General features: G+C 36.8%; 1 protein-coding gene across 7 annotated transcripts; it reads right to left on the bottom strand.

The window, feature by feature from the left end:
* Positions 1-2,885: 2,885 nt before the first annotated feature.
* On the bottom strand, positions 2,886-15,687 carry LOC121951633 (sentrin-specific protease 5-like). Of its 7 annotated transcripts, none has more exons than XM_042498027.1 (11): positions 15,524-15,687; positions 12,752-12,848; positions 11,690-12,535; positions 11,483-11,588; positions 9,133-9,280; positions 8,975-9,022; positions 6,384-6,461; positions 6,057-6,194; positions 5,855-5,938; positions 5,699-5,749; positions 2,886-3,631 (listed from the first exon to the last, which is right to left on the bottom strand). In XM_042498027.1, the coding sequence occupies exons 2-11, from the start codon at positions 12,843-12,845 to the stop codon at positions 3,515-3,517; spliced, it is 1,710 nt and encodes a 569-aa protein (XP_042353961.1). In that variant the 5' UTR covers positions 12,846-12,848; positions 15,524-15,687; the 3' UTR covers positions 2,886-3,514. The 7 variants fall into 7 exon arrangements, with proteins under 7 accessions (XP_042353961.1, XP_042353962.1, XP_042353968.1 ...); XM_042498028.1 differs by having other exon boundaries at positions 12,752-12,845; XM_042498034.1 differs by lacking the exon at positions 12,752-12,848 and having other exon boundaries at positions 11,690-12,467.
* Positions 15,688-15,951: the final 264 nt, after the last annotated feature.

Here is a 15,951-nt window from a genome sequence, read left to right as displayed (position 1 = left end):
CATGTCAAATTTTGACATTTTTCGCCATACTATAGCCTTGCTTTTTTGGTCATTTTTCGACATGCCAAATTATGGTGTTTTTCATCCTTTTTCGCAAATTTAAATGCTATGGCGTGTCTCAGCACACTATTTTATGCATTTTGAGGTGTTTTCAGCTGTTTTTGGACATGTCAAATTTTGACATTTTTGCCATACTATAGCCTTGCTTTTTGGTCATTTTTTCGACATGCCAAATTATGGTGTTTTGGGCCTTTTTCATCAATTTAAATGCTATGGCGTGTTTCAGCAGACTATTTTATGCCATTTTGAGGTGTTTTCAGCTGTTTTTTGGAAACATGTCAAATTTTGACATTTTCGCCATACTATAGCCTTGCTTTTTTGGTCATTTTTTCGACATGCTAAATTATGCTGTTTTTGATCGTTTTCGCAAATTTAAATGCTATGGCGTGTCTCAGCAGACTATTTTATGTGCCATTTTGAAGTGTTTTCAGCTGTTTTTGGAACATGTCAAATTTTGACATTTTTGCCATACTATAGCCTTGCTTTTTTGGTCATTTTTTTCGACATGCCAAATTATGGTTTTTGGGGCCTTTTTCATCAAATTTAAATGCTATGGCGTGTCTCAGCACGCTATTTTATGCCATTTTGAGGTGTTTTCAGCTGTTTTTGGAACATGTCAAATTTTGACATTTTTGCCATACTATAGCCTTGCTTTTTTGGTCATTTTTTCGACATGCCAAATTATGGTGTTTTTTGGGCCTTTTTCGCAAATTTTTAAATGCTATGGCGTGTCTCAGCAGACTATTTTATGCCATTTTGAGGTGTTTTCAGCTGTTTTTGGAACATGTCAAATTTTGACATTTTTGCCATACTATAGCCTTGCTTTTTTGGTCATTTTTTCGACATGCCAAAATATGCTGTTTTTCATCGTTTTCGCAAATTTAAATGCTATGGCGTGTCTCAGCAGACTATTTTATGCCATTTTGAGGTGTTTTCAGCTGTTTTTGGAACATGTCAAATTTTGACATTTTTGCCATACTATAGCCTTGCTTTTTTGGTCATTTTTTCGACATGCCAAATTATGCTGTTTTGGGCCTTTTTCGCAAATTTAAATGCTATGGCGTGTCTCAGCAGACTATTTTATGCCATTTTGAGGTGTTTTCAGCTGTTTTTGGAACATGTCAAATTTTGACATTTTTGCCATACTATAGCCTTGCTTTTTTGGTCATTTTTTCGACATGCCAAAATATGCTGTTTTTCATCATTTTCGCAAATTAAAATGCTATGGCGTGTCTCAGCAGACTATTTTATGTCATTTTGAGGTGTTTTCAGCTGTTTTTGGAACATGTCAAATTTTGACATTTTTGCCATACTATAGCCTTGCTTTCTTGGTCATTTTTTCGACATGCTAAATTATGGTGTTTTGGGCCTTTTTCACAAATTCAAATGCTATGGCGTGTCTCAGCAGACTATTTTAAGCCATTTTGAGGTGTTTTCAGCTGTTTTTGGAACGTCAAATTTTGACATTTTTGCAATACTATAGCCTTGCTTTTTTGGTCATTTTTTCGACATGCCAAATTATGGTGTTTTAGGCCATCTTTGTACATTTTAATGCTATGGTGTGTCTCAGCAGAGTATTCTATGCCATTCTGAGGAGTTTTCAGCTGTGAAATATGTCAAATTTTGACTTTTTCGCCATACTATAGCCTTCCTATTTTGGTCATTTTTTCGACACGCCAAATTATGGTGCTTTTGGCCGTTTTCGCAAATTTAAATGCTATGGCGTGTCTTGGCATGCTATTCTATGCCTTTTTGAGGTGTTTTCAGCTGCTTCTTTCAGCCTTCTCTTTTAGCTTCAGAAGGTCATGCTATAAAAGTCGTCAGAAATGGCATATAAAAGTCATGCGCTAGTATGTCGTCTAAAAATGCATAAAATGCCCAAATAGTGTAAAAAAAAAAAAAAAAAAAAAAAAAGGTCATACCACAGCATTTAGTCCATTACCACATAAAAATTCATACTACTGCATGTCATCTAAAATCATACAAAAAAAATCATACTATAACATCCAAAATGGCATATAAAAGCCATACTATGTCAGCTAAAACACAGATGCTTTATACACATTTTCCTCCTGACAGCCCAGAAGACCGATACACTGGGCTGGACAGCCAGACAGACAACCTGGCCTCAGCTTTTGCCGGCATGGAGCCATTAACACTGTATAGCATGTTTAAAATTGTCATAGTAAAATATCTTCACAGAAGTCATAGTATAAACAAACACAAATAACTATTTGGACACTGATTCCAGTTCAACAACTTCACTTTTTTTTATAAATAAAATACATATAGCACCTATTCAGTCCTCTGGTGCTTACAGAGCCCCTAAAGTCTCAAAAGGTAACATTTTCTTTTTTGTGATACAAGTTAATACACCTTGTGGAAATAAATTAATTATCTATGCTCAAAAAGGTTATATCTTGTTTCTTTAAAATAATAACAATTTTGTTCCCACCAGATATAAAGATTATAACTTGTTCCCACAAGACTATAAATTTTTAGAAAATTATAACTCGTTTTCACAAGATTATAATTTATTTTTACAAGATTATGGCTCATTCTCAGATTATAATTGCTCCCACACAATTATAACTTGTTTCCAAAAGATTAGAACTTGTTCTCACAAGATAATTCCTTGTTCTTATGAGATTTTAATTTTTGTTTTTACATGGATATTACTTGTTCTCACAAGATTACAACTTGTTCCCACAGGATAATATTTGTTCCCACAAGATTATAACTTGTGCCCACAAGATAATTAACTTGCATACACAAGTTAATAAATTAATAACTTGTTCTTTTTGATTTTTGATTTTAACTTGTTTTTACATGATTATTATTTGTTCACACAAGATTATAACTTGTTCCTACAAGACAAAAACTTGTTCCCACAAAAATTAACCATTGCACTCAAGACAAAAACTTGTTCCCACAAGATAACTAACCTGTGCACACAAAATAAAAGTGATTGCCTTTCAGAACCGTAGGGGCTCCAAAGGTGCTAACAGGTAAACTATGTTACAAACAAACATCAAAAAAAACAAAATTAAACTAAAATTTGCAAAAACGTGCACACATAATAAATAACAGACAGGGACTGTAATAGATTAGATCCATTCACACCGGCAGTCCATTCATTAAGGCTCTGTTGGTGCACTGTAAATGTGTAAACTCCAAGTCAAGGTCTATTAGGAACATAAAGATCTTTTCCTTTAATTACATGCCTGATTAAATATTCATAATATAAATACAATAATCCTTGTAATTGTAAAAAGGATTATGATTTAGCATGAACAGTGCTCCTGATATAAGACACACCTTCTGGGGTCAGTCATATGCAGTGACAGTGCCATTAGGCTGTTATGGAGCTGCTAATGTGGACTGCTGATTACCTATCCTAACTAGCAGCGGTACATATTATCAGTGATACATACACACAACTGTAAGAGAGTTGTCAGCTGTGTTCATGGAGCTTACAGTCACAGAGCTCTTTGTAGATCCTCTTGCGGATCTTTGGTATGTCCTTCTGTGAAAATTGCAGAGGTTTTGCCAGAGCAAGGCATCTAGAGTACTATAGAGACAGAAAATAGAGTAATGAGACCAATGGTTCACACAATCAGATGCCATAATGATTTGTCATATACACTGAAGGGACAGTGTGCCCAAAAATCAAAAATACGTTTTTCCTCATACCTGTAGTGCTGTTTATCAATCTAGATTGTTTGGGTGTGAGTTGCAGGGTACTGGAGATATACGCTATATACAGATGGCACTCAGCTTCTGGTGCTTAAAGCACCAAATATATACATTTAAAAAACTGTATCAATGTATGGAAGGAAACTTTGATCTACTCATGTACAAGACCAGTGTTGTTCAGTAAGGCCTTATTGTAATAGTTCAATTCAATTAATTTCTGTTTATAAAGCCCAATATCACAGAGGGCATTACAGGATACAATATCCCTCTGTCCTTGGACCCTCACAGCAGATAATATAAAACTCCCCAATAAATCCTTTACCGGAGAAGAATAATGGATAACTTGTTACTTTCATTAATATTGCTTCCCAATATCAAGAATGGTAATGAATTACTAATAAAATCATGGTTATGTTATTACAATTACTCCAAAACCAAATGAGTTGCAGCGTTATCTTTGTTATCACCCCACTGCTGACATAAAGTAGAATAATTTAATCACATCAGCAGATTCATTTTTGTAATCATCATGCTGCACACGCCCATCACAACATCAGTCAGTTAGTTTGGAAAATTAAAACGCTTTTACAACTTTAGTGGCTGGAAATATTCCTGTTACTTGGAACTAGTCAAGAGGGTTGAGGACAAGATCACTGTTGTTCCTGATACTAGTACTGAGTCTCTTTCCACTGCAGAAAACATGTCCTCACACCTCCAAACTAAAACACCCACTACAATGAAACAACAATGTGAAGCTGCACAATGTGAAGAACTAAACCAACCAAAGGACAGCCCTCTGCAGCCATGGCTGTAGTCCGACACTGACTAAACAACCAAAACTGGATTTTAACTGAGTACTGCAAGAAGCAACAAAACACTAATGAAGCTTGTGGCTAGATATGTAGTGGATGAAAAGTTGCCATATCTCTAAGAGTGACTCTCCCTCTTTCAGAAAGATCTTCGTGAACATAGAAATTACAGACAAACGAAAATACCTGATAAAAATTTATTTGCAAGATATCTAGCGTTAGCTGTATTTACCGAAGATTAACCTGACAGTCACACAGAGGCACACAGCGAAATCTGAATACTGAAAAGAAATGACGCTATTACCAATTCTGTGGGCTGTTATGGAAAGCAATAGAACCAGAAGTGTAACGAATTACTGTTTGCCATTTGCACAACGTCACCAACATCCAAAGTGCATGGAGAATGAAGAAAGTCTTAGAGAGGTTAAAGAGCTTCAGCAACACTTGATGTCGCACTTTAAAATGATCACTCTAATGCCACCTCCTGCTGCTGTTTCCCAGTTCATGACCAAATATGGTGGCATTCACGTCTTCTGCTGGACACTCCCCTCGCCTCCCTGTCAAGTTTTATTGGTCCAAGGTCACATGACCTTTTAACTACGATCACCTTTACCTCTACCAGTGATTTACTGGCTTATATACTGTATATGTGGATGTATATGATTGGTTGTATTTATGTACTTTTTTACCTCTTAAATTTTTTCAATATCATATCTACCTGTTTAAATTATGTTTGCAATGTGTTTCTTGATGACCCCGGTGAAGGCCACAAGCCGAAACGTATCTGTCTAATATAGTAAAAATAAAATAATTACTAAATTAAACTGCTCACAACAAGGTCTGTGACGCTTGCTGGGTCAAGGATTTGAGTAACTGGGTCATGATTTCTGGAAAAAGTCATTGCTGTTGAGTTTTTCAAAAGTATTTTTGTGCGCTATGAGCACCACAAGCCGAGTGCCATCTAGTCCCATTATACTGGAGAGAAGGCAGGCATCTCTATGGCCGATATCTCAAACACTCGGCAACTCACACCAAACAATCTAGACTTATAAACAGCTACAGGTAAGAGGAAAAATGTGCGTTTTTGTTTTCGGGGTTAGCTGTCCCTTTAAGTTTGAGAAGCATGTTTGTACCTCCAAGACAAAAACTCCACAGTCATTTTCATTGGACTGTTGTGGTATTTTCTGTAAATGGACAGCAGGGGGAGACAAGACATCACATTGGGTCTGTTTTGTTTCTTTGTGCCACAAGCTTTAATTATTAAATTCTTTAGGACCAATAAAACATACCTCATCGAACGACACTGCCCAACCTCTTTCAAAATCTGTTTGCTTCTTCTCTTTTGCTTCTGTCATCAAGTATTTCAGAATGTTCTGTCAAAAGCAAAGCATAAAGAAAAGCACGGTTTTACAATGTTTTGTAGACAAGAACTTACTGCAATAAATGCACCTGAAATTTTTTATAATAACAAAAACAACAACATGGAATTACCCTTGCAACCTTCTGGAGTGCGTTCCCCTGAGAGTCGTAAAGGCAGATCTTCTTTTTGACAATGTCAGCTGTCACCAGACACCAGTGAACTTCCAGGTGGATCGGCACCAAAATCAGTGTCTTAGAAAACAAATCCACCTGTGCAAGAAAGATTATGTTAAAGCCACTCACTCCACTTCCTCCTCATTTCTTAAGTCAGTCCATACTATTATATTATCAGGTGATAACTATTAGAATTTTACCGAACACGCTATGTTTTCCAAATTCAACACACAACAATCCAAAAACACTGCAAAATCCTCACACAACTACCAGCTCAGACCTCACCTGCTTTGTCCATCTCTTAACACCATCATATCCTTTAGTCATGAGCTGCCTGTGGAAGAAGCTGTTGACAAAATGGACCTAAGAGTCGAGACAAAACAGATGAAAATTACACAACTACAATGATTCAGGTTTTTATAATGGTTAGATAATAACACATTGGGTAACCTTTAAAAAAAATAGACATAGGCCTGATTAAATTGTGATCAACTGAAGGAATAGTTAAACAATTCGAGGGATGCCTGAAAACCTCATGGTGATGACAGTTCTGCAGGTCACTGTGTCACAGGTCTATGTCATCAGGATAAAATTTCAAAACTTTTCCCTGAATTTTCAAGGACCCATAATACTTTTTTTTTCTTTTTTTTAAACACATTGAACTCTTTTCATAAATAATTACAGCTACCTGTCATAACTGAACGGAGAGACAGAATGCAGGGAGAAAATCGAGAAACACATGAGATGGTAAACAAAACACCACGTATATACTGGAGCTACTTGTCCGCTGCAGCTACAAAAATCAGTTTGTCATTCTGTGACCTTATGTTGACGGTTATTAAAGGAAGAGTACACACAACAAAATTTCATGACTTTTCCAAAACTTTCAGTGGTTTTTCCTAATTCCATGACTTTTCCAGGCCTGGAAAATGTGATTATGAAATTCAATGACTTTTCCTGGATCTCCTCGACCGTAGGAACCCTGCTATGTCTGACCAAGAAAAAGTCTTGCATATAACATCCTGAAATCGCAACTTGCCCTATTCATACTTTCTGGTATGGATTAAACAAGCGAGAGAGAACATATTTAATTAGTGGGGGAAGCTTTTCTCTTCATGCATTAAATTTGAATGTCAATACATTTTTTCAAAAGGAAGAAAGGTCCAACTGGAGTTGTAACCCAGATTTATTTCAACATGTACCTATGTTTTAGTATTTTGCTGTGAAAGGGCCATCTGATTGAAGTCTTCTTAACTTTAGACCAGAAAAGTGCCTTGAGGCCTTTGTCTTTTTTTTAACTTTTGTGCTCCCCTACCAAAGAGCACATTTATCACACGTTTGGCAGTGTTGGATGAAGTAGCTGAAAGCCATTCTTGAGTAAATGCACAGGTTTCTCATCAGAAACTTTCTTAGGTATAAGTTACAGTCAACTTTTTGAACATAACTTGAGTAAAATCTGATTTTTACTGTTCTTACATTTTAAAAGCAATTTTATCATATTAGAAGTACCTGAGTATTGAAAGGAAAAGCACAAGTTAATAAAAATGCAGTGTACATTACACTTGAAGACAAACATGGCCTTTTTTTTTACAATTTAAAGGATTTAAATAACAAAATCCAGTTTTTTTGTTCTCTCCCATTCGATCATTTGTCTATCCGTCCCTTCCTCTCTTCCTTTGGTATTTTGCAGTAAGCACCTAGAAAGCTTAATAGTGGAGCGGCATAGCTCAGTATATCATAACAATTGTTCAATTTGTGATACCAAGTACCAAATTGGGCTGAAGTGTTTATGGATACATTCAAAACAAATCTGGATATCAGGCCACCACAAACTCTGACCCTGGTTGCCATGGCAACCATTTTCCAAAATGAATGCCACTGGTTGGTTACTGAACCTCACATAGTACATTCTGATTATTAATATTAAGTTCAATTTGTACCAAATTTTGTGCTTTTATCACAAGATGAATGATAGGTTAGCTATGCTGCCCCACTATAAGGGAAATGTAGTGAGTATGTATTTTATTAAGGAGAGCTTGTGGAGTAAAAGTGAGAGTTGACAGAAATAAAAAAAAAACCTCAAGTAAAGAACAAATACTCCCCAAAGTATTATTATTTTGTTACATCACACCACTGATGTTTGGACTTCTAAGCAATCCAGACTTTTACTGTTTTTTGAAGATACTTTTTTCAAACTGTTTTTTATGTCATGAGTACTTTCATACATTACACAACTATTACGAGGTAAAAAAAGCAGTACTTTTTCATGGGACAGAGCCAATTTTTTGAGCTTTCACACTGTGAATATATCCATCAGCCAATCATGTTGTGCACATAGACTGATGCTAGAGTGGAGGGACAGGGCAGGGGTGTGCTATTATACGTAGATTGCAGTGTGATTGGCTAGAGCATGAAACCTTGTTTTCTCAGTCATAACCGACAGACATTCAAAGATGCCTGGAAAAAAAATGGAACATTTTTATCCCTGCCGATATGAATATTTTTGAGGTAAGTGTTTTGCATGCTCATATCAATTATTCCTCATGCCCCTGATGTATTAAGGCCTTTACTGGTGCTGGTAGGCAGATTTTGTTGCCTTAGAACAGAGCCAGGCTAGTGGTTTCCCTCCTCCTCCTCCAGTCTTTATGCTGAGCTAAGCAAACAGGCAGCAGCCTTGTAAATATGAAAGTGGAACCAATCTTCTCATCTAGCTTTCAATAAGAAAGCAAACATAAACTTTTCCCAAAATGTCAACGGAAATGTCAAACTATTCCTATAATTACTGGGAATATTTCAATAACCCCGGCATGTAATAATATAAGTTTTAATTATAATGAAAGAAATAAGACAAAAGCTACCTATGCAGCACTGATTACCTTGTGATGGGCAGATTCCATAATCAATTCTCCATACATGTTCATGACCTGAAGCAGAAACAAAATGCACCAATCAGTTACATTTAGCATTAACTTTCAGGCTGTGCTTCACAACTCTGCCCACTTAGAGGAAAAGTCTTGGTGTGTTAGATGATGACCTGATCGTTTAGCCAGTTCTGATCTGCCAGTGTGAACAAGTCATCCAGTGTCAGTGTGTGCTTCTTGTAGACCACCTGGAAGGAGGAAACGGGCTTCTGGACGATTGAAGTTCCATATTTAGAAACTTCTGCGTAAATGTAATTTTTCCTGCATGGGTGGGAAAATACAATTAGTCCAGGGTATAAAATCATTACACAATGAATGCTCCACCACAGAAAACCTTTACAAAATGCCATCTATTACAACTACAAAACTGCTGCTGTTGAGTCAGAAGATTTTCTTCACAGAATCAGATGATTCAAAGTGATTTAAGACAGCAGTGTTGTAGTTAAGACCAACTGAACCCAGACCAACTTATGACCAGGACTGGAGTGTATCAAGACCGAGTCGAGATCAAAATCAGCCCTGTGCGAGTCCCACACTGCATGATACACTTATGATAAAATGTGCTCATGCAAATGACAGGCACTCCTCAGTGATCTGAAAGACCCACATAACTATAAAAACGCACACAGAAAACAAATGAAGATTCTACTTCATTCACCTCTTTTACCCCATTCTGTCTATGAGTATAAACGTATAAGTGTACCATGAGAAATGTCTTGATAAAATAATCCAAAAACATTTCAGAGTTGAATTTTATGCATGAATTTTCCTTAGTTTTCTGAGAGCAAAGAAATACAAAAACTACGGAGCTGAAATCAACCTAAAGGAATATTTCACCAGCAAAACTGGGAAAAATTGTTAAGAGTTTTATTCAGTCTTGTCTCGGTCTCAGACAAAAAGGAACTCCAGATTTGATTTAATTTCAAGGTATATATTAATAAATTTCCTGTACAAAAAAGTAACACTGAATAGAAAGGAATACTTAACCTTCAAAACAACCATTTGTTTATCACTAATTCACCACGTTACCTTTAATTCATGAAGTAAACTCCAAAAAAGGCAAGAAATTCTTCATGAATTTAAGTCAAAGGCGACCATGTGTAACAACAGTGAAACTATATCAAAGCATTTGTTTAAAAATTCTCATACAAATCATGCACATATTCCAATTCTCATTTATCCAGTCATATGCTCAGTACTTCCCAAAGACATTTTTACCAAACCTAACTATTACATAACACTTCGGCCTGCTTGTGCTGAGTGTGCCTGAGCAAATAGTTCACAGGAGCTTCCTTTGAGCACTGAGCAGAGTTCAGATCCAGGCAGCCTGCCCTGGCACACTGCTCAGCCATGCGTGATACTGTTTGTACTGACATCAGGCTTGGGCGGTATCAAGGTATGAATTTCAATACTGTCAAAAATACAGACGCTCTTTCTATTAAACAAATACATGGATTCTGTATTGACAGTGGCAGTGCGGTGTATAACATGCATCAGCGGAGGTCAATCTCTACTGATGGAACAGGCAGCTGAACTGAGAGAGATGGCGATTGCGAGCAGTGAGGTTACGTTACAGGACCAGTAAAATGCCTTTGCCATTATATATAATTATCATCAAATATAACTTTATCTTAAGATAACTATTTCCAACTACAAAAGCAGATTTTTGGCAGATTTTTTATTCAACAAATAACATACATTCTACATTCAGCCACTGATGTGTCGGTATCTACCGTGGCAACAAAATTCATTGCATCTTCCAGTAAGAAGGGCGTTTATTTTATCTATTCAATATTCAATGGGCTATATTAAACCAAACAAAATATGTCTAAAAAGATGTGGGTTACACAGTTTCATATGTTACATTGACTTCTTTTGTTTCAAATAACAAAATACCCCAGTGAAATGTCAGGAAGGTATGAAAAAACATACGCCCAAGGCTATCTGAGGTGTTTTCAATCATAACTGCAGAAATGCACGTGTTTCTGAGGCACTGAGCATATAAATGAGACTTGGATTATACTGAACAAGTTTTGTGAGAGTTTGTAAATGGATATTTCGACAGAGTTTTGCTTTTGTTAAATGTGGATGCCGTATACTATACTAATTCATGTTCGCCTTTTTTGGATTCTCCGTTCACCGCGGAGGTGTGAGTTTTCTTAGCAAATTCAAGTTGATGAGTAATGATGTACAAATGGTCATCTGCATGTGTTTCTTATACTTTGCAAGTATTTCTTTAGCCATCTTCACCAGTTCTGTTTTGCACAACAAATTAATCGATACCCTGCAGTAGTGGTCTTAACCACAAAAAAGTCCTCTTTGTCTGAGACAAGACCGAATAAGACTGTGGTCGAGTCAAAGACGAGATCTTTAAACAAAGTCCTGAGAACGCTCTCGATACTGAGACCGCTCTTTAGTACTGCAACAGTGCAAGACAGTCTAATTCAGATTTTTGACATTTACCTGTCGCAGAAATCGGTGTTAAACTTCCTCTTCAGATGTCTCAACACGTCGCTCTTTTTTAATGGGATGAAACTTCCGTGTATTCTGTAGAAGTCATCAAGAAATTCTAGGGAAACAAGGAAATACTGTCATCTCAAATAGCTGTGGAAGAACAGATATGTAAAGAAAAATCATAGAAAAATCTGACAGAGGCGATGAGAAGCATACCATGGATGTTCTTTGTCAGTATGCCAACATCAAGTTGAGAGGTCTTCTTTAAGGTGACTCTGTCATGAGTGTCTCTGCTTGTAATCTGGTCCTGATGTGACACGACAGTCGAAAACTGTCCCGATGGGCCGTCAACCTCAACCCTCTGAGCCGGTGTCGTCATCCTTGGTTCTTTAATATGTGCACTTAACCCATCGCTGTCTGTACTCAATAGGGGTTTGACAGTATGAGAAAGTTTCAAAGTGTCTTTAATTTCACTGGGTACCAAAGTTTGAGTTTTCTGAGACGGTGCCGTAGCTGTTGGAGCAGTTTGACTGATGTTACCGGAAGAATCATTTGTGTCCGTAACCTGGCTCTGCGAGGAACAGGAAGCCGTTTCCGACAGACTGACAGATTCACTGGACTTCAGCAGGCCATTCTTCCCTCTGAGTGTGTCATCTGAACCTGCAGTATCACATCCGAGAGGAGACACAAAAGCTGCTGTTCTGACTGAAGTTTCTCGGTTTGGTGAGTAGCGCGTTGGGACTTTATTTTTATGCGACTGTGTCTTTACGCTGAGGCAGGGGCTGTAGCTGATCCCACAAGATCTTTTTCTCGCTCTGAACATAACAAAATGGCATTTCTCCCTCCGCTTCCTCCACATCCAAAGCTGTAATTTACAATATAAGCGTCTCTTAGCTCGCCGGGAGAGATGTGAAACTCCTTTGACTGACGACACCAATGCCTTTTTTCTCTTGAGGTGTTTCGCTCCGTGCCGGCGGCTCTGCGTTCGGTGCATCTTGAAGGAATCAAACAGAGTGAATGATGGACGTTCATGAGAGCATGAAGGTGAAGGTTTCCTTTCAGCTGCTAGAACAGCAACAGCAGAGTCAGATAGCTCAAATGCAACAATGCTGAAACAGGATTTTATTTTGTCTAAGCCATGGTCTACGGTCATTAACGACTGTTTCAGATTTAAATTCAGGTCCCTCTGATACTTCAGATGAGCTGCTACCAGTGGAGCCAGTGCAGACTTGGGGTGGAAATGTGAATACTCATGTCGGATGCTGTAAGCTCACCCACATGTCGACACGATTTCCATAGCTAACTCAGCCGTCCGTCTATTTGCTCCCACTTCTGGCAACTTCTTCAGCAGAATAATGCATGGTCCGCACATCTGCTGTGATACAGAACAGTTCTGTTATTAAAGGCTTAAAAGCTCCTACACATTTTCATTTCATTTTTTTAACAAAAGCAGATTTGCTCAGTTTTGAACAGTTTTCATTGTTATGCATGTAGGTCATAGTGGGGCAATACAGCAGTTGGGCAGTGGTGGAATGTAACTAAGTACAATTAATCCATTTCAGTACTTAAGTATAATTTTTGAATTACTTTTACCTTAAGTATTTCCAATGTCTTTTTGATACAAGCGATCCACTAGTTTCAGCAAACAATATTGTAGTTTTTATTACACCACATTTACTTGAGTGCTGTAAGGCAAGGCAGCTTTATTTATATATATATTATTATTTTTATATATTTATTGAAGAAACATTTTTTGCCTTCTCCTTATATGCAGGCCTATAGTGAGAACGGGGGATAGTTGTATGATATGGTACGATTGTAACAGCACCACTCTTTCCCAGAAGGGACAGCCTAAGAGTAATGTAATCAAACCTTTATGGCTCATAGATATATATTGTATTACCACTTACTTCTTGACTTTGCATGTGAAATTTCCTAGCTATGTGGAGAAGCATGCAGATTTTAAAGCCAAATGCTGATATAAAGGTATGATTTTCTTTAAGTCTGTATTTGGATTTGAAGCGACTGAATATCTAGAATATAGAATATCTTTATTGTCACTGTACATGTACTACTAAATTGGATGCAATCATATCAAGTGAAAAAAAGTAAAGTGCAAGCATCAGTACCATTGAAGTTATAATTATGCAACTTGTATTAGATTGGAGATTAGTCTCTTTTGTAAAATGTAAGACATTTCATTTGTGCTAATTTAAAACCACCATGCCACTACACCGAGCTGAACAATTGCTGACAGGAGTGAGTGTGGTTGTAACCCAATTTTAAAAATTTAACAACTAATCCCACTGAGAACTTAACACATTTCCTCCATCTCACTCCTTTTTTCAGCATGTCAGGAGAGTGGAGGAGAAAAACTGATGGGGGTTTGCTTCCATATATACTAAAGCCTGCATCAGATGAGGTGAGGCACAGAGGACAGTAAGGTCTGCCCCCAAACATGCCCAAATCTAATAATAATTAATTATATATATATATATATATATATATATGCCTTACAGCGATCAAATAATGTGGTGTAATAAAAACTACAATATTTTTTGCTGAAAACTAGTGGAGTGCTTGTATCAAAAAGACACTGGAATTATTTAAGATAAAAGTAATTCAAAATTATACTTAAGTACTTAAACTGACTGATTGTACTTAGTTACAATTCACCACTGCCCAACTGCTGCTGCCCCAACTATTGCCCCACCATGACCTTCATGCAGAACAATCTGCCTTGTAACTTTAAGCAGACTCTGTAAGAATTCACACAATCTTGAATGAGGAGGATAAAAAAAATCTGCCATGAGTTGGTAACGCAGCAGTCAAAATGCACAGAAAGACAGCGTCTTCTCTGGTTTCTTGACTGTGGCAGCAGACTTTAATTTTGGACTCACTCCACATGAGGTACTAAGTATCTGAAAGTTACATGCTAGTGTGTTTGACCTTTGTAGTGCTTGGTTATTTATGTTTGTAGCATTTTTTCATGCATATTTTTTTTGTAATTTCAGGATGTATTTTATGTGTGGATTTAGTGATTGTTTTGATTTGTTTGTTTGTTTTCTGTGTGTGTGCCTGTGAATGTATTTTCTTTATTTTTCAATATTCTATTTCTTCTATTAAAAAAAAAAAAAAGCTTCCTGTGGACAGGTGTTGCAAATTAGCATTTTGATACAAACACTACACACAGGGCATCTGGTTCTTGTGCATAAATGTACATTTCTAATGCTATGGTAATGTCCATATCAAATAAACTATAACAAACAATAACATGACACACTTTTCACTTCTATTGTACAACGTCCCCATCAATGAGGCAGGTTGCAACAACGGAACTCATGTCAATTTGATATCAATTAATGATTTCTATGATATGGTTGGAGAAGTTGCCATATATAACATTGCCATACATACTGGACAAATGAGAGTACTTTATGTCCAAATTAAAGTGCTATAAAACAAAAATAGTAGAGGTGCTGGTCAAAAGATGTTGCAATCATACTCTCTTTTCTATATTGTAGAGCACTTAAAATCCGCTTTTTTGAATCAGCTGCAACATTTAAATAATGCTTAGATTTTAACACATCAGTCCCAATAATCAAAAATTATAATATACGATCATGGGCCAATGACAGGCCACTCTGTTGCGCAGTACTTTTGCTATGAGAACTTAAGTACATGTTGGTGATATATACTTATTTAACATGAGGAAGGTTCGTAATGCATAAGTTCTACTTAAAACTGAGTACTTTTATACCGTTGTACTGCTGTGTTTTCCTAAGTGAGGCACCTGAATACTTCTTCCACCAAAGCAAATAATTAGGCTAAGTCACAGCAACTCGTTCACCTCACCGTGTTAGTCACACTTGTCTCACATTTCATTTCCTCCGTCCTTTGGCACCACACATTACTAACAGTTACAATAATATTTGACACGATTTATTTTCGAAACGTTTTTCCAAGCAAACAGCCTCACTAAATAAGCAACACGGCAACTGTTGGGAACAAACACAGCTGCTAGCTAACAGGTAAACAGCGCCGTCTTACCGTCACTGCCTCGTCTGTCTCATTCAAACTTCGAAGAGGGATGTCTGATAAAAGTATACCGTGTCTACCTTTTGGATAATTAATGTACTTTTGTTTTAAGACACGACGTTTAAAGGTGTTGTGTTAAACTCTCTCAATCCGCAGCGCACTTAGCATCACGTCTAATTGCAATGCACTGCACATTCAAAGTCGCGTGTGGATTGCGTCACTATTGCTTCAACCAATCAGATTTTTTTGTTGACTAGATCAGTTGGATGAGGCGCAAACATAATAGATAAAAGTAAAAAATATAACAGCTACGAGACTGAAATTATCTTAAAATATAATAATAAATAATAATAATAATAATGATAATAATAATAATAATAATATAATAATAATAATAATAATAATAATAATATATTTAATATTCTACCATTGTTTCAATC

Source organism: Plectropomus leopardus, chromosome 12 (assembly GCF_008729295.1).
Source record: "Plectropomus leopardus isolate mb chromosome 12, YSFRI_Pleo_2.0, whole genome shotgun sequence".
In the NCBI taxonomy this organism is placed as follows: domain Eukaryota; kingdom Metazoa; phylum Chordata; class Actinopteri; order Perciformes; family Serranidae; genus Plectropomus; species Plectropomus leopardus.
Note: the sequence above shows the minus strand (reverse complement) of the source record. Positions and strands in the feature narration are given on the sequence as shown.

Excerpts from the sequence above, each read along its gene's own strand:
- LOC121951633 (XM_042498027.1), bottom strand. The coding sequence starts at position 12,845 with ATGTGCGGACCATGCATTATTCTGCTGAAGAAGTTGCCAGAAGTGGGA. Across the intron at positions 6,462-8,974 it reads TGGAATCTGCCCATCACAAG|GTCCATTTTGTCAACAGCTT; the intron begins GTAATCAGTGCT and ends CTCGACTCTTAG. Across the intron at positions 5,750-5,854 it reads GGGCAGTGTCGTTCGATGAG|AAAATACCACAACAGTCCAA; the intron begins GTATGTTTTATT and ends GTCCATTTACAG.